This window comes from Capricornis sumatraensis, chromosome 5 (genome assembly GCF_032405125.1).
Source record: "Capricornis sumatraensis isolate serow.1 chromosome 5, serow.2, whole genome shotgun sequence".
Taxonomy (NCBI): domain Eukaryota; kingdom Metazoa; phylum Chordata; class Mammalia; order Artiodactyla; family Bovidae; genus Capricornis; species Capricornis sumatraensis.
The window spans coordinates 65,480,759-65,508,589 of NC_091073.1; the positions used below are offsets into that span (position 1 = coordinate 65,480,759).

The 27,831-nt window shown below is 42.6% G+C and overlaps 1 protein-coding gene across 1 annotated transcript in view; it reads left to right on the forward strand.

Moving 5' to 3' along the window:
* AOAH (acyloxyacyl hydrolase) overlaps positions 1–27,831 on the forward strand; it is a 203,006-nt gene that overhangs the window by 77,894 nt on the left and 97,281 nt on the right. Inside the window, exons 7-11 of the mRNA XM_068973018.1 lie at positions 9,375–9,435; positions 10,520–10,590; positions 11,466–11,514; positions 14,196–14,244; positions 18,298–18,392. Of these exons, the coding sequence (XP_068829119.1) occupies positions 9,375–9,435; positions 10,520–10,590; positions 11,466–11,514; positions 14,196–14,244; positions 18,298–18,392 (325 nt within the window). The remainder of the gene's footprint in view (positions 1–9,374; positions 9,436–10,519; positions 10,591–11,465; positions 11,515–14,195; positions 14,245–18,297; positions 18,393–27,831) is intronic.

Sequence of the window (27,831 nt, forward strand, 5' to 3'; positions counted from 1 at the left end):
GGTCGGGGAACTATGATTCCACCTGCCACATGGTGTAGCCAAAAAGTTTTAAAAAAAGGTAACTTCTCCCAGCCACAAGGACCCAACATATACCCCCAGGTGTATTGGACCACGCTTGTTCTCTGGAAACATCCCCTTTTGGACTTCTCTGCAGTGCTGTGTCTTGAGCCAGATTTGAGAACTTGGGCCGCTTCATGTCTCCGAACCTCAGTTTTTCCCATGTCTCAACTCAAGCTATAGAGCCATTTGGGAGGTTTTAAAGATGCAGACTCTTGGCCTGAGCCCTGGTGGGGGAACATGGCAGGTTCCTAGGCTCCTGCTTAACTGTGTCCTCCCGAGTGCTCACATTCTAGTTCTGGAGCCAGACCACAGGTGCTACATGTACAGATAATGCTTTAATGACTCAAAATAATATTCCTTCTCTGTAACATATTCACTGAGACCATGCCATCTGCCCGGGCCCCTGTTGCTTTCATTCTCACTCTCCTACAGGCAGTTCCTATCACTTGAGTGCATTCTGGTCCAGCCTGGCTCTCACTGTGAAGGGACAGAGGGGAGAACTCTCCAGAGATGAGAGAGTCAGGCCTTATACCTGAACTGAGAAGTTATATTCATTTCTTAGGGCTACTGTACTAAACTACCCCAACCTGGGTGCCTTAGAACAATAGAAATGTATTCTCTCCCAGTTCTGGAGGTTGAAAGTTTGAAAGCAATGTGTGGGCAAGGTCCCTCTGAGACTCTAGTCCCACTGATATTCCCTCAGAGACTCTGGGTGGAATCCTCCTTAGCTCTTAGCTTCTGGCAGTGGCTCTCCATCCTTGGCAACCCTGAGCTTGCAGCTGCATCACTCCATCTCTGCCTTCCTCTTCGTGCATGGACAGCTTCCCTGTGTGTCTGTCTTTTCCTTTTATAACCAGTCATGTTGGATTAATTCAGTTCAGTTCAGTTGCTCAGTCATGTCCAATTCTTTGTGACTGCATGAACTGCAGCACGCCAGGCCTCCCTGTCCATCACCAACTCCTTGAGTTTACCCAAACTCATCTCCATTGAGTTGATGATGCCATCCAACCATCTCATCCTCTGTCGTCCCCTTCTCCTCCTGCCCTCAGTCTTTTCCAGCATCAGGGTCTTTTCAAATGAGTCAGCTCTTCGCATCAGATGGCCAAAGTATTGGAGTTTCAGCTTCAGCCTCAGTCCTTCCAATGAATACCTAGGACTGATCTCCTTTAGGATGGACTGGTTGGATCTCCTTGATGTCCAAGGGACTCTCAAGAGTCCTCTCCAACACCACAGTTCAAAAGCATCAGTTATTCAGCACTCAGCTTTCTTTTGGTCCAACTCTCACATCCATACATGACCACTGGAAAAACCATAGCCTTGACTAGATGGACCTTTGTTGGCAAAGTAATGTCTCTGCTTTTTACTATGCTATCTAGGTTGATCATAACTTTCCTTCCAAGAAGAAAAAGCGTCTTTTAATTCCATGGCTGCAATCACCAACTGCAGTGATATTGGAGCCCCAAAAAGAGAAGTCAACCACTGTTTCCACCATTGCTCCTTCTATTTGCGATAAAGTGATGGGACCAGATGCCATGATCTTAGTTTTCTGAATGTTGAGCTTTAAGCCAACTTTTTCACTCTTCTCTTTCACTTTCATCAAGAAGCTCTTTAGTTCTTCTTCATTTTCTGCCATAAGGGTGGTGTCATCTGCTATGAGGTTACTGATATTTCTCCTGGCAATCTTAATTCCAGCTTGTGCTTCCTCCAGCCCAGCATTGCTCATGATGTACTCTGCATAGAAGTTAATATGCAGGGTGGCAATATACAGCTTTGACGTACTCCTTTTCCTATTTGGAACCAGTCTGTTGTTCCATGTCCAGTTCTAACTGTTGCTTCCTGACCTGTATATAGGTTTCTCAAGAGGCAGGTCAGGTGGTCTGGTATTCCCATCTCTTGAAGAATTTTCCACAGTTTATTGTGATCCACACAGTCAAAGGCTTTGGCTTCCAGTTTTTCTGGAACTCTCTTGCTTTTTCCATGATCCAGCAGATGTTGGCAATTTGATCTCTGGTTCCTCTGCCTTTTCTAAAACCAGCTTGAACATCTGGAAGTTCATGGTTCACATATTGCTGAAGCCTGGCTTGGAGAATTTTGAGCATTACTTTACTAGCATGTGAGATGAGTGCAATTGTGTAGTAGTTTGAGCATTCTTTTGCATTTCCTTTCTTTGGATTGGAATGAAAACTGACCTTTTCCAGTCGTGTGGCCACTGCTGAGTTTTCCAAATTTGCTGACAAATTGAGTGCAGCACTTTCACAGCATCATCTTTTAGATAGCTCAACTGGAATTCCATCACCTCCACTACCTTTGTTCGTAGTGAAGTTTCCTAAGGCCCACTTGACCTCACATTCCAAGATGTCTGGCTCTAGGTGAGTGATCACACCATCATGATTATCTGGGTCATGAAGATCTTTTTTGTACAGTTCTTCTGTGTATTCTTGCCACCTCTTCTTAATATCTTCTGCTTCTGTTAGGTCCATACCATTTCTGTCCTTTATCGAGCCCATCTTTGCATGAAATGTTCCCTTTGTATCTCTAATTTTCTTGAAGAGATCTCTAGTCTTTCCCATTCTGTCGTTTTCCTCTATTTCTTTGCATTGATAGCTAAGGAAGGCTTTATCTCCCCTTGCTATTGGTTGGAACTCCGCATTCAAATGGGTATATCTTTCCTTTTCTCCTTTGCTCTTCCCTTCTCTTCTTTTCACAGCTGTTTGTAAGGCCTCCTTAGACAGCTATTTTGCATTTGTTTTTCTTGGGGATGGTCTTGATCCCTGTCTCCTGTACACTGTCATGAACCTCCGTCCATAGTTCATCAGGCACTCTGTCTATCAGATCTAGTCCCTTAAATCTATTTCTTACTTCCACTGTTAATTGTAAGGGATTTGGTTCAGGTCATCCCTGAATGGTCTAGTGGTTTTCCCCACTTTCTCCAATTTAAGTCTTAAATTGGCAATAAGGAGTTCATGATCTGAGCCACATTCAGCTCCCAGTCTTGTTTTTGCTGACTGTATAGAGGTTTTCCATCTTTGGCTGCAATGAATATAATCAATCTGGTTTCAGTGTTGGCCATCTGGTAATGTAGGGACCATCCTAATTACCTCCTAAAGGAAATCAGTCCTGAATATTCATTGGAAGGACTGATGCTGAAGGTGAAGCTCCAACACTTTGGCCACCTGATTTGAAGAACTGATTCATTGGAAAAGACCCTGATTCTGGGAAAGATTGAAGGTAGGAGGAGAAGGGAATAACAGAGGATCAGATGGCTGGATGGCATCATCGACTTGATTAACATGAGTTTAGCAAGTTCTGGGAACTGGTGATGGACAGGGAAGCCTGGCGTGCTGAAGGTCCATGGGGAGACAAAGACTGAGTGACTGAACTGAACTGAACTAATAACCTCATCCTAACTTAACAACATCTGCAAACATCCTCTTTCCAAGTCAGTTCCCATTCACAGGGACCAGGGGTTAGAACCTCAACAGCTCTCTTTGGTGAACACAGTTGAGCCCACAACAGAGGCACTTTTCCTATGTTCCTCCATCCTTCATCTCATCAGCTTCATAGTAGCTAAAGCCGCTGAATAGCTTTGAAAGTATCTCAGGAGAGGAGAAGGCTGTGCTTCTGACCCACATTCAGAACCTCTTAGTTTAAAAACTTTTCCTGGTTCATCTGCCCACATGAGTTCCTGTAAGCCAGCTGTGCGAAGTGCTGGCCTGGATCCCGGAAACAGTTATCAACACTGCTTTTCATGAATAGAGGTGGAGGCGGACAGCATCAGGATATAAGGAGTGGAGGGGGAATATCAGACATGAAAGAAGATGCTGGGGGGCTGAGAGACAGCCAGGTCCCTAGGTCCCCAGGCCCCTGATCATTTCATCATGCCTAGCTCTTGTTGAATTGAGACTCCTGTCTCCTCCTTGCTGAAATCATCATTACATTTTCTGTGTCAAACATGGGCCTGCAGGACCAAAATGACATCTCTGCAATTGCACCACCTTTGAAACACTGAATTCAAGAGCATCTGTGGCCAGAGATTTATCAGGCCCAATTTAAAAGGGAAATTCTTTTTATGAAAAAGCAAAAGCAATATGTTTTTCTTCTTCTAAAAACCACTGTGCTTCTAGTATAATTCATACCAGGTCACAATTTATTCAGTGCTGTTTGGTTTATAAATCATATTTACATGCAACCTCATTTATTCTTCAAATAACCTGTGGCTCAGTGATAATAATGACAAAGAAGAATAACCCAGTACTGTCTCTTTACCAGGAACTCTTGTAAATGCAGTCCTGTTAGCAGACCCCATTTTTGTCCCCCTTTTTAAAGATGTAAAGTTATTTTCCCAAACTCACAGAACTAGTCATGGATACACATGACATTTGGACCCAGAACCACTACACTGTCTGTCCCTTGACCCTGAGCCCCACTTTCAGATGAACAGGTTGGTTCTAGTTCATTTAACGCCTGATCCAGCAACAGTCAACAGGTAGTAGAGAAAGACCTACGTGTCTTCTACTGCATTAACCCTTTCATAAAATCCCCACCAATAAGAACGTCTTTCCTGCTCCTTGCCTCTCTCTGTGCCCCCTTGTTTGTTCTAATGCCTTCAAAATGCAATGGTGGCATCTCCACCCATGGGAAAAAGTTTTCCAGCTCCCAGCCTGTCTTCGACCACGTAGCTAGCCTCCTCGGTACCCCCATGCTCCCTGGCACGTGATCCTGCACCCTGTTCTTCCCTGGCTGCTTCCCCACCAGTCTCCCACACCTACCAACAGCTTTTGAGAGTGAGGATACCATTTCTTGGTAAACTTTTTAGCCCTGGTCACTACCACAGTGCTTGACCTCAGTAGGGACTCAGTGAAGAAACAAATGAATAACAAAGAAAAAACACTAATTTAATAGACACAAATGTGTAGGATACTAGGCTACTACCATGGGGCAGCCAAGGATTTTGTTGTTTTGTTCTGATCAGAATTCACAGTGCCTATACACTGCCTAATTTTTTTTTTTAATTGCAGCAATGGTGAGTCAGGAGGGTCCCCTCTTAATATCGATAATTTATTCTTTTTATTGAATTAACAAATGCTCAAGCCCACCTATTTATTATTTCACATAAATTCACACAGGCTATCATATGCTATGTTAATCACATTTTTAATTCATCGTTCTTGGCTTTTCTCATTTGTTCCTTCTTGCTTCCGCCCTGCTCTTGCCACGCACCTCCGTCCCTATCCCCGCCACACGGTGAGCCATGTAACTATGTCAGGATGGATCTTTCCATGGTTTTCTCTGCTTTCATTGCATCTTACAGAGATGCATGTAACACATCCATGTGCAGAAGAAACAGAGCCACTCTGAGCCTGCACTGCTGCCTGGGATTCAAATGTGAGGCAGATACTCATGGATACTTTATTTTCCCTAGTTTTCTTTTGTTGTAATGCCCCAGTTTCATGACATAGTTTTAGGCATTTTGAGCTTGAATAGCTCAATATTATGTAATGAATAACATTCAGCTGCAGTCACAATTGCTCACTGGGTCAAGCTTGTCAGCTAGACTCCAGGCAAAGGGCAGGAGCAGCAAGCAGGTGATTAGCTGCACCAGCCAACTGGAGTTCTAGGTATTTTCACTATAAGTTTCCTGTTTTAAACATCTTTGCTGCCACAAACATTAGTTTCACCATATAACTAATTAGCCATGAGGCTAATTACAAAATTGAAGAGACTTTATTACTAAATACAAAATATCTGAATATATTTAAAGGGTGAAAAGTGAAAGTCAGTCATGTCCAACTCTTTGCAACCCCATGGACTGTAGCCTACCAGTTTCTTCTGTCCATGGGATTTTCCAGGCAAGAGTACTGGAGTGGGTTGCCATTTTCTACTCCAGGAGATCTTCCCAACCCAAGGATTGAACCCAGGTCTCCCACATTGTAGGCAGATGCTTTACCATCTGAGCCACCACGGAAGTCCCTTTAAAGGGTGCGTAGATTTAATGGCACTACTGTGCAGATGACTGACCTTATTTTGTGACTTGTACCTGAGCACTTGTCTTCCAGGTCTCTCATTCTTAGTGCTTTACACATTGATTCGCCTCCTCATTCGGCATCACAGTTTTTCTTTTTGCTAAAATTTCTTCCTTTGTTAGAGGAAGTATCAATTTTCAAATATTAGGATGCATATTTATACCCAAGCTTTGTATTGCATCTCATTCCTATGTTTTTGCCTAGAAAAGAGCCTGGTGGGCTACAGTCCATGGGGCTGCAAGAGTCGGACACCTCTGAGCACACACACATTTGTATTCTGTTATGAAAGCCTCTATACTGTTGTGTGATCCTGGCATCTGGTCACATGTCTGTTGATAAACATTCCAGAGGTTTATGGGAAATGTGAGTTCAAACTTGCACTTTTTCAGGCCCTCAGGCTCTTTCTCCTCTACTGTAATGTGTTTAGAAATAAGAAACTGGCTGTTGGGGCAAATCATCATCATTTGTCATGATTTTCGTATGATACATATCAAAACAAACTATCAACCAGTCATTTTACCTTTTATGGCAAAATTGTCTCATGGCCAATTAGCTACACAGTGAGAATGTTTGTAACAAAAATGCTTGCTGTGAAGGTACTTACAGCAAAGAAATTTATGGTAAAAATATCTAAAAATAATAGACATGCATAACTGGATTGGACATTGTATGGCTGGGAACCTGAAAATCTGAAGAGAACCCATGGGTTGAATTGGGGATATATCCAGAAACCAAAATGTCATAAGAGCAGACAACTTAGGCCTGTTTGCCCAGTCCTAGCAGCCACCCTTGGGATAGCTGTTAGCACTGTGCATAATAAAGAAAAGAGCTAATATTTTGTGAATACTTATCACATGCTTGGCAAAGGTCTTCCTCACTTCACATGTAACAACTCATTTAGTCTTTGCAACAGTCCAAGGAAGCAGGTACTGACATTGACCCCATTTACAAATGAGCCAACAGATGTAAAAATGATGAAATAATTTGCCTTAAGGTTATGTACAGCAGACCTGGGATTCAAATCCAAGGAGTCTAATTTCAGAACCTAGAGCTATGTTAAAGGGCTTCCCATATTTTTCCTTCCTACCTCAATGCCTGTCACCCAATTACTTGCTTTGAAAATACTTTCTAATCCTTGAACTTTCACCTTAAGATTGTCTCCTTCCCTGTAGAGAGGGAAATGTCTTCCCTCTGCGTGCACAACTCTCTTAGAGAATTTTCTCCATAGCACTGTAGCTATCTATTAATGCATTGTTTTCCCCACCCATCACTGAGCTCTTCTAGCATAGGAAATGTATCTAATACTCATCCTTAATATCTAATATGATGTCTGGCACATGGTAGGGACTTCAAAAATAGCTATGGAATGAATGAATGAATATTTTGGCATACAACCGGGCACCTATAAGGATACACAATGTATCATATTTTATACAGTTTTGCAGAAGCAATGATAGTAAAAGTCAACAATACTTTGTCCAAAACCTTGGAGCCAGATGTAATTTGGAATTCAGAATTTCCCAGATTTTAAGAAAGTGACATATCGTGCATATACTATAACTCACCACACTCACTTACACTCTTAGCACTCCTGATTAAACACATTTATATTTCAGCAGTGAAATATATGGATAGTCATATTAAGTAGGGTATAGGCTATGAGCGACTTCACTTTCACTTTTCACTTTCATGCATTGGAGAAAGAAATGGCAGCCCACTCCAGTGTTCTTGCCTGAAATCCCAGGGACAAGGGAGCCTGGTGGGCTGCCATCTATGGAGTCGCACAGAGTTGGACATGACTGAAGTGACTTAGCAGCAGCAGGTTATGAATTGCCTTAGATTGGTTTAGGTCAAATTTTGCCACCAAGTAAATTAGCTTCAACATTGAAAATAAGAAACCACTCTTGGTTTTCAGGACTGTTTGGATATGCAGGGTATGAATAAGGGATTGTGGAGTTTATGTAAATTACAACTTATGAGATTTAGGACGGCCAATCTACCTATGCATGTCTAGAATGTATGGTTTTGGTGAGCTACTTTGAGCCTTTAAAATAAACAAGTAAAGGTTAGTTTAAAGACCAAGTGTTCCAATTTTAGAAACAACTCATTGTTCCTTCCTTCAAGGACAAACTCTCACCCCTAAGGTGGCAAAGGTAGAAGGAGATAGTTTTGACATCATTGAGAGAGACCTTTTACCCAGTGCTTTTTCTCAGATTGATAATATGGCTGTTTGGGTTTGTTCATCCTCTCTCTCCTACCTAACCCATCCCTCTCCCTCCCTCTCTTCCTCTTATTCTTTCTCTTGCTCTGTGTCTTTCCTCCTTTTCTCAACTAGGAGCCTTAAACAGCTATCCAAGAGGTCAAATACATACCTAGGAGAATGCTACCTATTTTTACAGGGGATGTCATCTCCCAAGAGATCTATAAAGTAGACTTCCAGTGGCTCCACCATCCCAGAGCTCTTAAGACAGGCTCCACACCAGCAGTTAGGCTCCATGCTGGCTCTGGCTGAATTCGCTAGCCTTGAGACTCTCAGAACTGCTGAGAAGCCCTTGATTCAGAAGACCATTTACTAAAACCTATAAGGGAGCGTGTTACTCTCTCTACACTCTAAGTGCCAAGAGTAACCTCACTCTGCCATATGACGGCACTTGCCTGCTACTCTGTAAGTGATTCTCCTAAAGGGAAAACAATATTTGGCATTTGGAAGCTGGGGAGAGTCTGGTGGTAAAGATTTAAGGGAAATCCTCGTTCAAAGGAGGTATGCGTAGTTTTTGGCATTAATTGCTCCATCATCAGTCACATCAGTTACACCCGGTTCTTGAAGGGGATTGACAACTAAATGCCTAACGGTTCTCAGATGAAGTGATTTAAAAGAGGAGAATCTTAAGAAAAGACTTTTGTCCCAGAATGTGTAAAATGTGTAAAATCTCTAGTACTAAGTTCATTGACTGGCCCCAAAATGCAGTCTGCTTTCCTGAGAACCTCAACAGCCATATCCCACGCCCTCTAAAACCTGAGTTCATTATATTTTACTTACCCATATAGGTCAAGAAAAATGTCAGAGAGAAAATCGTTCTGTTGAGTGGCGAACAGAAATAAGTAAATTTGGGCTGGTACTCAATTTTATCTTTACTTTTAAAATTTTTATTTAGGCCCTTAATTTTATTTTTAGAGTGGGGTTTTGTTAAGTAAACTCAACACAGTCATATCTAAACATGTCTGTATTTATTTTCACAAACACACGTTCTTTTTTCTTAGCTCACAGGTGTTTCATTTTCTTTCTTCTAGAGCTACACAAAATTCTGTGCCATTCAGTGATGCCGACTCAGACAAATATAGTGATTTCCCAGTAAGTATTGTTAAGAGTAACCAGACGTTCAGTAAATATTGCATTGCTTCCTATAAATTTCTTTCCTTTAATAAGACAAGATTGAATGCCATTTGAATGTATTATTAATTTGGTAATACACCATTTTATAATGTTTCTAATCCTTTATGCTATCTCCACGTGGACCATCAAAGTGGATCTTAGGCCTAGACTGTTTTCATTTCCTGAAGTCATTCCCAGCTGGAATTCTCCATTGGGGATAACAGTTATCTTGAAAACATCATGAATTATTTTCAAAATTCTTAAATATATTTTAACTTACTTTTTAAAAGTGTATATGTGTTTGTGTGCACATGTTTGATTTAGAACAGTCAGGATATCATAATATTCTCTGTGAAATTCAACAAGCAAGTAACAGATGTCACAAACTTTCCAAAGTTGATGGGATCTCAGATACTCTACCTGGCAATTTGAGAAATAAAACCATTGTTTGACATCATCATGGTTCTTGATCCTTTTGAGTCAGACATGTCAAAATATAATAAATCCATGCAAATAACCAGTTTGGCTAGAGTTTTTAATTATTCAGTAAAATTATTAATCGTTGGACAAAATAAACCAATTGCTTTGGGGCCTGAGAAGGTTGATGATTAATAGAGAAAGTTCAGGGAGTTGGATGGCCCTGCTGTGTGTGGAAGTACACATAGACACATACACATGAACACACATGTACACACAGACACACATGTGTGAAACATGCATTTGTGTAACCATGTGAATGCACACATGCTCACGTATTTACAAATTCACACAGATGCACCCCCATACTTTCACATATTGGCACATACACAACAGCACACACACACACACACGTGGTGTGTGCATGCTACACCTATGATTGGCCCTGGCACCATATTATACTTCACCTCACTCGGGAGGTCTTAGCATATTCATTTTAATTTTCTTAGTGATCTCTGGTGTTCCCAGACTATATTTGAATTTGAAACTGCAGATGTCACTACCCCTCTGACAGCTCCGACTGGCCTTCACCGTGGACAGCATCAAAGCAGAACTGACCTTTCCTATGTGTGCTCTTCACTTCCAGACACTGCGGGGCTTTCACTGGCGAGGGAGAGATTGCAACGACAGCAACAAGATGGCATACCCAGGCAGAAGGTAATGGTCTCTGCTCATCACTGATTTTGAAAATTACCTTCTGAAAAGGAGGCAGGAGGCATAATTATCTCCTCCAGCCTAGGGGATTCGTGCTAACAGAGAGAAGGGACTTCCGTGTCCTCACTGAAGTAAAACTCAATGAAAAAAAAAAACAATAATTGTTCATTTTATTGTCCCCCAAACTGCTCATGGAGCATTGCCAAGCACTCTGCATCATGCTGTGTGGTGAACAAACAGAAATACGAGTTTACAGTCTAGTGGAAGGAACAAGTGAGTAGACAGGTTCTTGTGGATGTTTATCCCTCCTCCTGCTCGAGCTCTACAGGCAGCCCTGGGCCCAGAAAGGGCAGCCCTTTTCCACCAAGAGTAAGGCAAGGGCTGCGGGGAGTGGAGTGCGGGTTTCATTTTAGTCCCAGGCTGATGTGCAGCCAATCCCATCTCAGAACTCAAACTGGATATGCCAGCATTCATCTTAGCTGTGACTACAGTGCTGAAGCATTAACCAGATGTTTGGGACTTTAGAGGCGTAACTTTAATGGTATCGCCTGTCTGAAGAAAATAGACTGCAGATGTGTTCATTACGCTCATCAGCACCATTACCCAACAGTACCACCCAGGAACGTAGTCAGTTATGAAAAGGCTGCATTTGGTCCCCAGCTCCCAGCAAACACCCAAAGCCAAGAGAATGACAAAGAGGCTGAGTGGGGGTTCTGTGGGCCACAACACACAATGACGTGTGGCATTTTTCCTTGAAGAACCTGTTGGCTGTCGGTGACACTTGGTGTAGCACTCATTCATTCATTCTTTCATTTGTGAAGCTGACATTCAGAGTGATAAATACATGCTGAAGACTAATGTGGCTGTCCTCTCTGTAGGCCAGACAACTGGGACTCATATCAAGATTCCAACTGTAATGGCATTTGGGTAAGCAACTAAATTCAGACTTAACCCTCTTCTCTGACTTTCTGCCCTCCTTACAAGCCCATTGCCTCTTTGCTTAGTCAGACCTAAGGAAGAAGATAAGATGGTAGGCTAAGGCAACTCTTTTTCTGCTGTTTGAAAGAGAGGCATAGAATCCAATCACACGTGAAAAGTGTCAATGATGTAATGAGAGCTGAGGCTCTCTCAGTCACAGCCACTGTAAGTCTTGTTTAAGGTCACTCACATCTAACCCCTTGGTTCTGTCTGAAACAGTGTGAAATTAAATGAATCGTGGTGTTAGCAAAGTTTTTACAGCAACCCAAACAGCTGGTGGAGCAAACCACATGCTGTCACCATTTCATTGCAGCCATTTTTTTTCCTGTTTCATAAAGCTAGCCAGGCAGAGTGGAAATTACCTGTAGTTTCCCCACTACCTACATCCTGAAGCATCTATGCTGCTACCCTGGTTCCTTATGAATAATAGATTAGTAGCTTCCAGTAGAGATAAGGGAAGGAAAGAGAGAAGCCAAACACTTATCTGAGGACAGCAATGGCAGCAAATCTAAATTTTGTGAGGTCTTGAACTTATAGGATTTGAGGGGTTCTCACCCACTCCAGTGTTCTTGCCTGGAGAATCCCAGGGATGGGGGAGCCTGGTGAGCTGCCATCTATGGGGTCGCACAAAGTTGGACACGTCTGAAGCAGCTTAGCAGCAGCAGCAGCAGCATAAAGGCAAAAGTATACCAAATACAAAATCAAGTATAAAAGTATGATAACTAGAATGATAAAAGAAATCTTAACAAATTCCTGGAGTCTTGGAAATTCAGGTGCCTTTCTTTTAAGATCTCTTTTCCAATTTACCAGGAGTGCTTAAGTGGAAACATTGTTCTGACTGCAGCCAGACTCCTCTCCACCTAAAACACTCTCCACCTAAAACAGCTCCCAGCTGCTCCCAGCACTCACACAGGCAGGAATCATACAAACAAGGGGCCTTGAAATTTAAGTTTCCCCAGCTTCAAGATAAATTGCCTCTGAATGGCTGCCTAATTTGTCTGCTTGGATGAAGAGGAGAAAGTTTCTGTAAATAGTTACTTCTCTCCAGGACACTGATGGTCTATTGTTTCTTGGATATGGAGAGCCAGACAGATTGTACCTCGTATAGCCCACCCCAACCACCCTATCATTAGTCAAATTGCCATTTCATGAGGAGGGGAAGACATCACCCCTAGTCTTAAGGTATGGAGGTGTCAGGACCCCTAAGGCAGCTCTTGTTCTGATAGAGTCAAGCTCAGCTGTCCTGTTGGATGACACGGAGGTTATTAGTATGTGAAGCTCCTATCTTGGTTCCATGACCCCATCCCTGCCTCTGACATGTGACCCCTCCTACATACGGAAGGCCAATAAGAGACTGTGCTATACCAGTGGAAATCCACCAGGAGCTCAGAGAGCCAAGACTCAGAGTTCATCATCAGTTAATTGGAAAAAGACACATGACCTTCACACCTATCTCTTTCCATAGAGGAAAAATGACTCCCAAAATCACAAAATCATCTTGAACTCAGAGAGAATTTTGCAACCACCAAGTCCAACATTTCCCTAACTGTGTCCAGGAACTCCGCTGTCGAGTGGGAGGTTAAAAGAAACAGGAGGAGGGGTGCTATACCCAGGTTTAGAAAGTACTGGGTCAAGTAAGCCTAAACAGTTTTCTTTACTTCCGAATTTCTCGGCATCTTTAATGTTTTATTGCACACTGGGAGCCCCCAAGACCAAGAGAGTGAACACACTGTTTCCAATATATCTCTGACCATCAGGCTCTTCCTAGAATACTGTTAATACTATTACTATCTAGTGGAATGCCAGTGCTCTCCAGACCAGAGTTTGACAAGCAAAACAAAGCAAAAAACATAGCTACATAAGTGTATTAACTTTTCCTTAGGGTTATCCAGACTCTGCTTGAACCTTCCAAGGACCAGTTACTCTACTAATGCACAGACTTAGCATTCAGTGTTAGGAAGTGCCCTCAGCGATGGTAACCCTGTCCAACTCACAGCTCAACCTCACTTATGGGTTTCTTGGTCTCACTGTATCAGCATTTGGGATGATGTCTTATGGTCTGGGCTGCCTTGCAAAATGTAGGATGATCAGCGGCATCTCTGGCCTCTCCCCATAAATGCCTGTAGCTCCCCCTTCCCCACGCTGTAACAACCAAAGATGTCTCCGGACATTGCCAAAGTCCCTTGGGGATGGTTGCAGGGCAGGGGCGGGTAGGGGGCTGCCTTAAAACCAGTCCTGTTGAGAATCACTGCTCTAGAAGCATCGCTCCTTAGGCACTGGAGAAGTCAGGATACTTAGAGCTCCAGTTCAGAGACCGCTGAGCCCGCTCTGACCCTGTGTCCCAGCACTGACTGGACCCTCAGTGCTCCCTCCAGTGACACTTCCAGCACTCAGAGCCCTGCCCTGCATTCTTCTGAACAAGGTGGTCCAGTTTTTGAATTCTTCTTATTCCTGCCCCCAAGTCCTTAAAGCCTAAAATGTTGCTACCTTGGATTAAGGGCTCAAGAGACTTTAAAGGATTTTATCTACTGATTTGCCTTTGTGCTTTAAAAGCCATCTGGGGAGGATTCTGTACTTGTGTCTCATAAATTTAAAAGCAAACTGCTAATCTCATTATTTCTCTCTTAAAGGGTGTTGATCCAAAAGATGGAATCCCATATGAGAAGAAATTCTGTGAAGGTATGAATGGTAAAAGTCAGTGTACTTATCCTAATAGAATATTCTTTTCTAATCTGAGTCAAATTGAATCGAACAGGCAAATGAGGAAATGCCTGATGTTTTCATGACAAATTAGAAAAATATATGAAAAAGATTATAGAAATGAGGCAGAATCTAGACAAAGAAAAACTGAGTTTAACTGATTCCTTTATTGGGTGACTGGAAAGTTATTAGAGGGATAGTTAGGGAGTTTTGGGTGGACATGTACACACTACTACTTTTAAAATGGGTAACCAACAAGGACCTAGTGTATAGCACAGGGAACTCTGCTGAATATTACGTAACAACCTAATTGGGAAACGAATTTGAAAAACACTAGATACTTGTATATGCGTAACTGAATCACTTTGTTGTACAACTGAAGATAACACATTATTAATCAACTATACACAAATATAAAATTCAGTTTTTTCTTAAAGGCTGTAAAATAGATACCATGGTAACTGAAATCCAGCACTTCTCCAAATAAGAAAATAACTGGAGGTGATAATTTTCAATCTGCCCTGTGTCCTTCTCAATACACCATAAGGTCAGATATCTGGGCTTGTACTGACAGAGTCCCTTGTGTCAAATGGGTTAAAGGCTTGTATGTGGGTAACTTGAGGGAGGCCGCCAAACTATAACTGCTGAGAGTTCCCAAAAACACTTGAACAAAAGCTCTGTGTTCTATATGCCCAAATGCCACTGACACCTGGGCCACCAGTAGTCTTTGTACTCTTTGTTTGGTTGCTAAGTCATGTCCAGCTCTTTTGAGACACCATGGACTGTAGCCTGCCAGGCTTCTCTGTCCATGGGATTTCCCAGGCAGTAATCCTGGAGTGGTTTCATTTCCTCCTCCAGGGGCTGTCCGCAACCCAGGGGCTGAACCGCATTCCTCACGCCTCCTGCATTCGCAGGTGGTTTCTTTACCACTGCGCCACTAGGGAAACCCACCAGTACTCTTAGGAGAAACTTACTAATACCAACCACATAGTACTGAAAACATGGTACTGCTGATGCCCAAACAGCCTCAAACAAGACCCTACGGTAGCATCACTATTTTTGTTTCAGTTCAGTTCAGTCGCTCAGTCGTGTCCGACTCTTTGCGACCCCATGAATCGCAGCACGCCTAGCCTCCCTGTTCATCACCATCTCCCAGAGTCCACTCAGACTCACGTCCATCGAGTCCATGATGCCATCCAGCCATCTCATGCTCGGTCGTCCCCTTCTCCTGCCCCCAATCCCTCCCAGCATCAGAGTCTTTTCCAGTGAGTCAACTCTTCGCATGAGGTGGCCAAAGTACTGGAGTTTCAGCTTTAGCATCATTCCTTCCAAAGAAATCCCAGGGCTGATCTCCTTCAGAATGGACTGGTTGGATCTCCTTGCAGTCCAAGGGACTCTCAAGAGTCTTCTCCAACACCACAGTTCAAAAGCATCAATTCTTCAGCGCTCAGCTTTCTTCACAGTCCAACTCTCACATCCATACATGACCACAGGAAAAACCATAGCCTTGACTAGACGGACCTTAGTTGGCAAAGTAATGTCTCTGCTTTTGAACATGTTATCTAGGTTGGTCATAACTTTTCTTCCAAGGAGTAAGCGTCTTTTAATTTCATGGCTGCAATCACCATCTGCAGTGATTTTGGAGCCCAAAAAAATAAAGTCTGACACTGTTTCCACTGTTTCCCATCTATTTCCCATGAAGTGATGGGACCAGATGCCATGATCTTCGTTTTCTGAATGTTGAGCTTTAAGCCAACTTTTTTGCTTTCCTCTTTCACGTTCATCAAGAGGCTTTTTAGCTCCTCTGCACTTTCTGCCATAAGGGTGGTGTCATCTGCCTATCTGAGGTTATTGATATTTCTCCCGGCAATCTTGATTCCAGCTTGTGTTTCTTCCAGCCCAGCGTTTCTCATGATGTACTCTGCATAGAAGTTAAATAAGCAGGGTGACAATATACAGCCTTGACGGACTCCTTTTCCTATTTGGAACCAGTCTGTTGTTCCATGTCCAGTTCTAACTGTTGCTTCCTGACCTGCATACAGATTTCTCAAGAGGTGGGTCAGGTGGTCTGGTATTCCCATCTCTTTTAGAATTTTCCACAGTTTATTGTGATCCACACAGTCAAAGGCTTTGGCATAGTCAATAAAGCAGAAATAGATGTTTTTCTGGAATTCTCTTGCTTTTTCCATGATCCAGCAGATGTTGGCAATTTGATCTCTGGTTCCTCTGCCTTTTCTAAAACCAGCTTGAACATCAGGGAGTTCATGGTTCACGTATTGCTGAAGCCTGGCTTGGAGAATTTTGAGCATTACTTTACTAGCATGTGAGATGAGTGCAATTGTGCGATAGTTTGAGCATTCTTTTGCATTTCTTTTCTTTGGGATTGGAATGAAAACTGACTTTTTCCAGTCCTGTGGCCACTGCTGAGTTTTCCAGATTTGCTGGTGTATTGAGTGCAGCACTTTCGCAGCATCATCTTTCAGGATTTGAAACAGCTCAACTGGAATTCCATCACTCCACTAGCTTTGTTTGTAGTGATGCTTTCTAAGGCCCACTTGACTTCACTTTCCAAGATGTCTGGCTCTAGATTAGTGATCACATCGTCCTGATTATCTGGGTCGTGAAGATCTTTTTTGTACAGTTCTTCCGTGTATTCTTGCCACCTCTTCTTAATATCTTCTGCTTCTGTTAGGTCCATACCATTTCTGTCCTTTATCGAGCCCTTCTTTGCATGAAATGTTCCCTTGGTATCTCTAATTTTCTTGAAGAGATCTCTAGTCTTTCCCATTCTGTTGTTTTCCTCTATTTCTTTGCATTGATCACTGAAGACGGCTTTCTTATCTCTTCTTGCTATTCCTTGGAACTCTGCAGTGCTTTTTCCTAACATTTAAAAATATTTCATTCACTCAACAGGATGTTTCATGAATACTTATTCCTATTATGCATCAAGGACTATACGTGGCTCTGAGTTTTCATGGGCAGACATGATATAGTCCTTGTCCTCAATCAACTTAAAGTCTAACTGTCTCTGAGCTGTCAGGGGAGTAGGATAGAGGTAGAAAATGTAAGGACCCAATATATGTCATACCATTTAGAAATGCTGTTGCATGAATAAAAGAATGAATTAACAAATAAATGAATAAATAAACATCTGAGTGAAACCATGGTGTGAGACTCTGGGTTCACTATGGGAAGTCTCTTGGATTCCCTAAGTCCCATCCCCTCTTCAGTGTCCTGGGCCTTCTCAGTCCCCAGTTGCATAGCCAAATGCTAGCTGTCCCAGAGTCCTGAGATAGGGAGCCACTGGAGGAACGCTGGACCATCCTTAGCTTGATTCAGGGGGTTTGTAGGTGCGGAAAGGAGGCTCTCCTCTCTGACTCTGGGAGGAATCACTTGATTCTTTCAGGACTTTACGAATTTTGGAAGAGTTACACGCACCACCCATGGGTGAATTCCTCAGAATCAGATTAAGTGATTTGTAATCTCAGATTTACAAGGCTGCACAGTGACTTTATTTCTCCATTTCTCCATCGATCAGCCATAATTGTCCATTCAGCACTTTTGCCTTTACAGATTCAAGACTTTAAAAATCCATAACATGTTTGAAAAATCAAAATTGCTCCATGATATCACTAATTCCTAAAGTGAATTATAATAGAAATGGGTATGCTTTCCAAAAAAGCAAATTTCAGGACCAAAATCTGGGCATATTTCTGAGTTCAGATAAACTTCTGATGTTTTTATTCATCCATCATTCACTTAAGAGGTTGCACAGCAGTTTGTTTTATGCGGAGCTAGGAAACACACCTGCATCTCTACAGCTTAGTTGGCAGTTTCAGTGGCCTAGAAATCTCATTCAGCTCCTATATGCTATGCCCCTCATCCTCCAACACTCAAAAAATGGCAGTGTATCACTGATATGATGCTCCATGCATGGAATACACACCAGGGTATGTGTTCACCTAACTACCTAACCTGGAGGCTCCAAACTACTTGAGTGCATAAATAATGCAAATAAATTGTGCCCCCTAGGTTCACAGCCCAGGGGAGTCATTTTGCTGGGGGACTCAGCTGGGGCTCATTTCCACATCCCTCCTGACTGGATCACAGCTTCGCAGATGTCTTTGGTAAGTAATTTTGGCAGTAATCATCCCCAGTGTGCTGGCCTTTGTGTTTGTTTCCCCCTTGCTCTCTATAAATGTAATGCCAGTTCCAAACAGGTGCGAATTTCCCTTCTCAGCACAATCCGCTGCCATTTCAGTTCAGTCCAGTTCAAACAATGTGATAAGAACAACAGTCTCACAACAAGACCATCTTGTCCATTAGAGAAGGAGGATGGTGCCCCTGACAGGTGGGAAGGAGTGTGGGCACAGTGGGGAAGTGCTTGTCACATGACCACCTTGGGATGTGGTTCCTTCTTCAACCTTCTAGAAAATGGGACTGCTGATCCAGAGAAATTAAACTACACAAATGATCGATTCTTCCTTGATCCCTTTTTGCACACTGAAGAAATCAGACATGAACCTGAACACTCTCTAACTGGGCCTCTTCCAGTTTCCAAAACTGGGCAAACACAGCACTCCCTCATAAGGATGAGAAAACAGAGAAACATTTGAATATAGAAAAAATGTTCATGATCTCCAAAGAGGAGAGCTCTTTCAAAAACAGCTTGTAACAGGAAAGTGAATTTTGTAAGATATTAAATCAGATTCTCAGTAATAATTTGAGGAGACAGCACTCATGAAAAAGAAAGAGTCTGAGATCAGGGAAGACTACTTTAGGTGAAACAATAATTGCCTGATGTAAAAATGCGATGGCCATACTGACAAGCAAGTTGGACAACACGAAACAAACTGGGTGAGAAAACCAGTCAGCCCACTGGGGAAATTCTGAAACTCATATAAGAGGCATATAGGACAGGTCCTGGAGATTGACTAGGAAACCCAGAAGAAGAGAATACATCAGACAGAGAAGTGGTGACCAAACTAAAAAAAAAAGATAATTTTCTTTAGTTGAAGAAATCCTTTAATCCAAAACCCACTGAACTCCAGAAAGTGTAAAACAGACTCTCCTCATCGTGTCTGGCTTTTCTTTTTTATTCCAAGTATAAAGAATAATCTTGCAGTCATTCTGCTCTTACAAATAACTGGGGACATAATAGGAGACAAAAGTCTTTTTGGTATCAGACTTCTCTCTCAACAGTAAATTTCAGAAAATAGTGGAATAGCTTCTACAGCATTTTGAGGATGGTGTGTCAAAAATGCTCCAACTGTTCCTGTATGAGAGTCACAAAACATATTCGCTGTCATCCAAAGATTCAGAGAACATAATAGATTTATACCTTCCTGAAAAAAATATTTTAGGAAGTATTCCAATTTCTCTGAGCATGATATTACAAAGGGAAGGCCAACAAAAGTATTACTAGGTTTAATTACATAAAATCTTCAAATGTGTGCAATGTCAAAAAATTCATAAAATTGAATAAGTGAAAAACTAGAGCAATATTTATAGCATATGACAAGATTTAAATCCTCTAATAATAAAGAGTTCCTGCATATCAATATGGAAAAAAAAATTTAATTTTTTAATGATCAAGAACATGACCAATAAATATAAAAACAGTTTCATCTTCAGTAGTAATCAAAGAAAAACAAGTTAAAACAGCAATGAGATGTCATCTGTTGTCTGATAAATAGGCAAGTTAAAAAGTGATGAAGGCCTACTTTTAGCAAGAATATGGTGAAAGGGACATGTTCATTCATCACTAATGAGAGCTTAAGTTGCCAGAACGTCTCTGAAAGCAACTTGACAATATGCATAAAGTGCAACACCACAGGCTATATCTTATCCATCCATGGAATTCTAAAGACAAGATTACTGGAATGGGTTGTCATGCCCCCCTCAATTTTGGACATACCAGAGTTCAAATCCTGGCTTAGTCACTTACCTTTAATTATTAATATTTTCTCTGAACTTTAATTTCTTCATGTATAATATATAAATAATGAGAGATATTTCATTAGAAATTCAGGATGATTTTATGACAGATGTTAAAAATTGGACTAGTTATTTCTACCTAACTTTCAACTGAGATCCCAAGATAATGTGGGTCAACTATTCTCACCTTCCACAGTCAAATATTAGAAGGCCTGCAGCAGCATCCACAGAAGAAGAGAGGGAAAACTATTTCTGCAACCTGTAGCTTGAGGCTGGCTAGTGTCAGCATGGCATCGGGGCTCAGCTGTCCCCATGGGGGAAGGGTGCGATGCTTCCCCTCACTATGGAAGGCTACTAAGTGACTTGAACAGGTGTCTCCTAAAACTGGGGTCAAAAAAGCTGGAGTCTGACACTCTTGTGAGTAATGTAAGGGTGGTGACTGAAGCATCAGGACAGGAAGAGTATGTATCCTGGGGCAAGGACATGGACTCCCCCCTCCCCCCGCCCCCAGAAGGGAGAACCAGCCTGGGCCATTGAAAATCTTGGAAATGATTTCCCTGGATTTGACATCCATGTGGGAACTAAACTCCAGATGACCAGGGGCTGGAGCATGAAACTTAAGTGACTAGTAAAAGTGAAGAAAATGTACCAACTCCACACCAGGATTTATTAATTCACTAGAAAGTAGAAATAAGAAACATATTAACATAAATAACATATTTTTATAATAAATAACTTTATTTTCCAAAGCAAAAGTTAAATTAGAATAATAGCACTCTTTTCTACTTTTGTGAATCTCCTTGATATCTGAATAAAAGACAGCTAAATTAAAAGACGCTTGCTCCTTGGAAGAAAAGCTATGACAAACCTAGACAGCATATTAAAAAGCAGAGACATTACTTTGCCAACAAAGGTCCGTCTAGTCAAAGCAATGGTTTTTCCAGTAGTCATGTATGGGTGTGAGATTTGGACCATAAAGAAAGCTGAGTGCCAAAGAATTGATGCTTTTGAGCTGAGGTGTTGGAGAAGACTCTTGAGAGTCCCTTGAACAGAAAGATCAAACCAGTCAATCTTAAAGGATATCAGTCCTGAATATTCATTGGAAGGACTGATGCTGAAGCTGAAACTCCAGTAATTTGGCCACCTGTTGGGAAGAACTGACTGACTGGAAAAGACCCTGATGCTGGTAAAGATTGAAGACAAGAGAAGAAGGGGATGACAGAGGATGAGATGGTTGGATGGCATCACTGACTCAATGGACATGAGTTTGGGCAAGCTCCAGGAGTTGGTGATGGACAGGGAAGCCCAGCATGCTACAGTTCATGGAATAGCAAAGAGTCGGATATGACTGAGCAACTGAACTGGACTGAAATTCTGCTGAATTTCTGAAATATCTGCTTCTGCCTACCATCTGTTTCTGTATCCATGTATGTAACCTCTTGAAATCTCATTGTACCCTTATGAGTGAATTAAAATGAAAAAGGTAAATCAAGTCTTGCTGCTGCTAAGTCGCTTCAGTCGTGTCCGACTCTGTGCGACCCCATAGACGGCAGCCCACCAGGCTCCCCCGTCCCTGGGATTCTCCAGGCAAGAACACTGGAGTGGGTTGCCATTTCCTTCTCCAATGCATGAAAGTGAAAAGTGAAAGAGAAGTCACTCAGTCGTGTCCAACTCTTTGCGACCCCATGGACTGTAGCCCACCAGGCTCCTCAGTCCATGGAATTTTCCAGGCAAGAGTACTGGAGTGGGGTGCCATTGCCTTCTCTGAAATCAAGTCTTCCTATTGTGATAATAATAGTGATCTCATGAATACTTTCTGAGGGTTTCAGTGAGTCCCCACGGGTCCTCAGACTGTACTTGAGAACCACTGCCATTGTCCCGCTGCCTCCGTTGTCCAACTTTGAGGATTTATAAAAGAAAGATGTGATTGTAGGGTACTGCAGTGTAGTTTTCAAAATTCTTCACATGTAGAAATGCCAAGGAAGAAGCACTCTAAGACAGGCCATTGTAGGGCAAAATGGGGAAGCCATCGGCATGGTGTGGGCTCATCTCTCAACCTGAATATTTCTGGAGGATGTTAGAGAGTGGGAAGTTCCCCAGGAGAGCATCTCTGCCCATCTGACTATTCTCAGTCCTCACCCTGCCCATGGGTTCTCTTTTAGTGATGTCACCACAAAGGGAGAAAGCCTCCAACCTTTTGCTAATTCAACAAGTGGAACCCTTTTAAACTGGGTTTCTTGTCAGTGTCAGAATCAACATTTATCAGGGGTCAGTCAAGAAAATGAAAGCATTCCAACAAAGGAGATTTAATACAAGATACTGGCTACACTGATGGATTTAATACAGGGAACTGATTATACCGACTTTAGAACAAAAATGAGTTAGTGAAAGTCACTTGGTCAAGACTAACTCTTTGTGACCCCATGGACTATATAGTCCATGAAGTTCTCCAGGTTAGAATACTAGAGTGGATAGCCTTTCCCTTCTTCAGGGGATCTTCCCAACCCAGGGATTAAACCCAGGTCTCTCACATTCCAGGCAGATTCTTTACCAGCTGAGCCACAAGGGAAGCCCCATAGAACAAAAGGGGTGATGCTAAAATTATCAGAGAGATCAAATTGCCAACATCTGCTGGATCATGGAAAAAGCAAGAGAGTTCCAGAAAAACATCTGTTTTATTGACTATGCCAAAGCCTTTGACTGTGTGGATCACAAGAAACTGTGGAAAATTCTTCAAGAGATGGGAATATCAGACCACCTGACCTGCCTCTTGAGAAATCCATATGCAGGTCAGGAAGCAACAGATAGAACTGGACATGGAACAACACACTGGTTCCAAATAGGAAAAGGAGTACGTCAAGGCTGTATATTGTCTCCCTGCTTATTTAACTTCTATGCAGAGTACATCATGAGAAATGCTGGACTGGAAGAAACACAAGCTGGAATCAAGATTGCCGGGAGAAATATCAATCACCTCAGATATGCAGGTAACACCACCCTTATGGCAGAAAGTGAAGAGGAACTAAAGAGCCTCTTGATGAAAGTGAAAGAGGAGAGTGAAAAAGTTGGCTTAAAGCTCAGCATTCAAAAAACTAAGATCATGGCATCCGGTCCCATCACTTCATGGGAAATAGATGGGGGAAACAGTGGAAACATGTCAGACTTTTTAATTTAATTTAATTTTATTTTATTTTTGGCTCCAAAATCACTGCAGATGGTGGTCGCAGCCATGAAACTAAAAAATGCTTACTCCTTGGAAGGAAAGTTGTGACCAACCTAGATAGCATATTCAAAAGCAGAGATGTTACTTTGCCAACAAAGGTCCGTCTAGTCAAGGCTATGGTTTTTCCAGTAGTCATATATGCATGTGAGAGTTGGATTGTGAAGAAAGCTGAGCACCGAAGAATTGACGCTTTTGAACTGTGGTGTTGGAGAAGACTCTTGAGAGTTCCTTGGACTGCAAGGAGATCCAACCAGTCATCCTAAAGGAGATCAGTCCTGTTCTTTAGAAGGACTGATGCTGAAGCTGAAACTCCAATACTTTGGCCATCTCATGCAAAGAGTTGACTCATTGGAAAAGACTCTGATGCTGGGAGGGATTGGGGGTAGGAGGAGAAGAGAATAACAGAGGATGAGATGGCTGGATGGCATCACCGAGTTGATGGACGTGAGTCTGAGTGAACTCCGGGAGTTGGTGATGCACAAGGAGGCCTGGCGTGCTGCAATTCATGGGGTCGCAAAGAGTCGGACACGACTGAGCGACTGAACTGAACTGAACTAAATTATTGCAAGAAGCAACTGCTGATTCCAGAGCTAAAGGATAACAGAAGGAAGAGTTATTACCAGAAGCCAGAGGGAGGGGTGCAGCTAGTGCTGGGACTACTGCACAGCCTGTACTTTCACTGCTGAAGCCACGTGGACCAGCTGCCTCTGAACCACTGAGGAGTGCAGAGAGGAGACGGAAACAGCAAAGGGGGCTGGAGGCTGGAGGCTAGAGGCTGCTGAAGAATGCTGACCTCAGCTAAATGCTGGAAAATAGTTCCTCCTCTCCTTCTCCTGACCTTCTTGTCCATCTCCCATCTGCACCTCTCATTGGCAGGGAGATGCAGAGGAGTCTGGGAAGTGTAGTTTGCAGAGTCCAGCCCCATAGCTCAGAGCAGAGAATAGCGGAGTGGGCTTGGAGCCCAGAAGCCATTGGTGTTAACCCAGTACAGGTGACTCAAACCCTTTCAGAACAAGTCTGGAATCCATTCCAGCCAACACTGGGCACCAGAAATCAGGGATGTCCAAAGAGTCTGAAGTACAACAGAAATCGTATCTGTTGGCTCAAGGCTGGATGATTGGCAGGAAACAGCTGTCAGAGGCGAGTAGTGATTATTCAACCTTGTGGGTCCCATGGAACTGGAGGCCTGGCTGGTGGTCGGCATAACCTTGACCCAGTGGAGCCTCATTTCTTCAGGTTCTTATTAACCTAAGACCTGCCTCACCCAGGGAGCCCACTCTTCCCCCCTCACCACTGGCTGCTATTCACCAAAGGCCAGATCATCCCCTCAACTTTCTTAAGGAATCCTTTCCAAAATGGCATGAAGAGGGTGAACAACTGAAAGCTGTCTTTAAAAATGAAGCTGTGCGACCTTTCTCCAACCTTCTGCACAGACAGAGGTTCTGAGTTTGGATTCTGTACCACTGACTGTGAAACTTGAAAGTACCCACTGACCCCTAACCCCACCCTGTAATCCCTCATGATCTGGTGTCCCACCAGGAACCATAGTGGGATCACCTCTTCCAAAGTGAACATTTGGCTCTGTGGCCTTTCTCAGGGTCTGACAGTGGGGATGCCTATTAATCAGCCAAGACCCGTCAGGATCCCCCAGTGTGCTTGATCCCCTTCCTTTGCTATACTAACTAGTAAGTCATATTCTGGGAAAAGCAGTTAAATGCTGTAGAAAAACAAGCTTTCATTGTTCATAGTAGGCCATTCTGCCCTTTAGGAGACTAGTCGATTTATTTGCTTCTGTCTCCCTATAAGACAGAAAAGTCTTCTGCAGATACATCACCCAATCCCAACTGTGCCCATCAAAAAGACTCACAGTCATGGACATCTTTCTTACACTAATCCCTCTCCCCTCCTGCTCATGCCATCCCCTAGCTAAAGCAGTGTGGCACCCAGGAGGCCTGTTTACAGCTAATTAGATTAGGAGAGTGTTCATCTGGAAAGATATTTATAGTTCAATAAAGAGAGTGTGAAGAATCACCCTCGTTGTTACACAGAAACAAAGGGTTCTGAGGCTTACTCTGCCAGGGACAGAAAATCCTGCCCTCTTCCTCTTTAAAAAAAAAAAATAGAAAACACACACATACACACCTTAGCATCTCTCCAAGATGTCCTCAGCAGTCAGGTTCAAAATGAGCTTTCCATATCACACAGAAGACCTCAGCGTAGAAAGATTTCAGAAGCAAACAGAGCAAATCTGAGAACACTTTCATGCTGTCTTATTTTATTTTCTTTCAAAGGAAAAACAATCACTGCTTGAGTTGTTTTGTTGACAAAGTAGGGAAGGTAGAGAGATCATCAAGGCTAGTAATAGAAGCTGCCCTCCTGCCTCTTCCCCCATCTGCTTGAAAATTATTTCCAAAATATTAAATGCTGTGTTTCACTGAGCCAGAATTGCATGACGGGCTGGGGATTGGTGGGGAGAGAAGAAGAAGAAACGATTTCGAAATACAATTTCCCAAATGTTTATTTTGCTGGCAAAGACTGTTGCCTGTACTATTATAAAATCTTCGCACAACCCCTGGCAGGCTGTTGTCTGTAGGGTAAGTAAGTGCAGATTGAATTTCGTGCTGTGTCAAGGACAAAATGAATCCTTAATCTGACTGCAGAAAATGCATATTCACCCGAGAGCAAAGCAGCTCCAGTCTTTCAAGCCCCTCTGCACTTCTTTCCTCTCTTGGAGATGATTTTGTAAATCAAGCTAGTCTACCCTTTATTAGCCCACAGACAAGAGAGCCGGTATCTGAGCTCTCACCCTGCCTCTCACTACCCAGCCCTGCCTTCGCTCTCTTGATTTATCAGTGAGCATAAAGCTTCCATTAAGCATAAAGGCTGATTTTCATGGTGCATAATAAAATATGGAAATTCTACCTCCACTAACTTCATGTCGACTCCAGAAATATTAAGAGTTAGAGTACTTTTAAAATTATTTTTTCAGATGAGGAAAGCTGTTGTCTAATAAAACTGGATAAAATTACATTTTCTGCTCCTCAGACATCTTAAAAGCTGATGGATTAAAGATGCTAAACAATGAGGAATGAAGCCCCAATCCTAGTTATTTCTCATTTATTCTGTCAGGAAAAGAGAGTTCTGTGTACCATGGCGAATCCTTTTCTCCAACAGCAATCAGGCCACATGCGAAAGAATGTTCTTCTGTTCCCTTTCCCCGTTTATGGGCACAGGGCAGAAGGGCTGTTGCTTTCAGTCCTGATCAATTCAGTGCCCCTTTCTTCCTGCTCAAGGTGAGCATCTGTGTCTCTTACCTGACAGCAAAGTCAGGTTTTCTTGCAGACTCATGCCTCTGAAATCATTGATGATCTTAGCCCGCTATGCCTTCTGTAAGGATTAAAAAGACACAAACAGTGGTTGTTTTGAAAAACTACAAGAGGAAATTATTTTAAGCTCCATACTTCTGAAAGGCATTTATAATTACTCAGCCCACATGCCTGCTCCCCCGGCATGTTCGACAGAGATCTCCACATAGAGAGGCAGCATGAGTCAGGAAACACCTGTGCAATCCAGTGTGTTGCTAAGACCAGAGAACAATCCTTGCCCTCCAGCTAATTATATCTTCCATTTTGCTTCACTCTCCCTCAAGTTTCTTGGCCATAAAGTAGGGTTCATGGTAGTGATGCTTCAAAGAGGAAACATTTAGAATCTCAGATCCATTGGCATGGGGGAAGAGGACAATTCTAGCATTTAAAAATAATTCTGAATGGTTGGAATTGATCACTATATACCATTCATTCACTGGTTCCTTCAAATAGTTCCCTCCATGCCTCTCCTGGGGATTACCCAGCCCAGTCCTTGCTAAGGGCTGGGAGTCAAGTCTGGCTTCTGTGTGATTTTCTGGGGATTTCCTACTTAAGGCAATGACTGGAGGATTGGTCAGAGGTAGGAGCTAAACCATCAATTCTAGAGAATTATGGGGAGCATTATGAAATACAAGGTCCATAGAAAGTGTCATACTGAGCGAAGTAAGTCAGATAGAGAAGGAGAAATATCATATGACATCCCTTATATATGGAATCTACAAAGAAACGATACAAATGAACTTACTTACAAAACAGAAAGAGACTCACAGAAAATGAACTCATGGTTGCTGGTGCATTGGAGGAATAATTAGGGACTTTGGGAAGGTCGTGTACACACTGCTATATTTAAAATGAATAACCAATAAAGACCTATTGTTTAGCACATGGAACTCTGCTCAATGTTATGTGTCAGCCTGGATGGGAGAGGGACTTGGGAGAGAATGGGGACATATTTATGTATGGCTGAGTCCCTTCACTGTTCATCTGAAACTATCACAACATTGTTAATTGGCTATGCTGCTGCTGCTGCTGCTAAGTCGC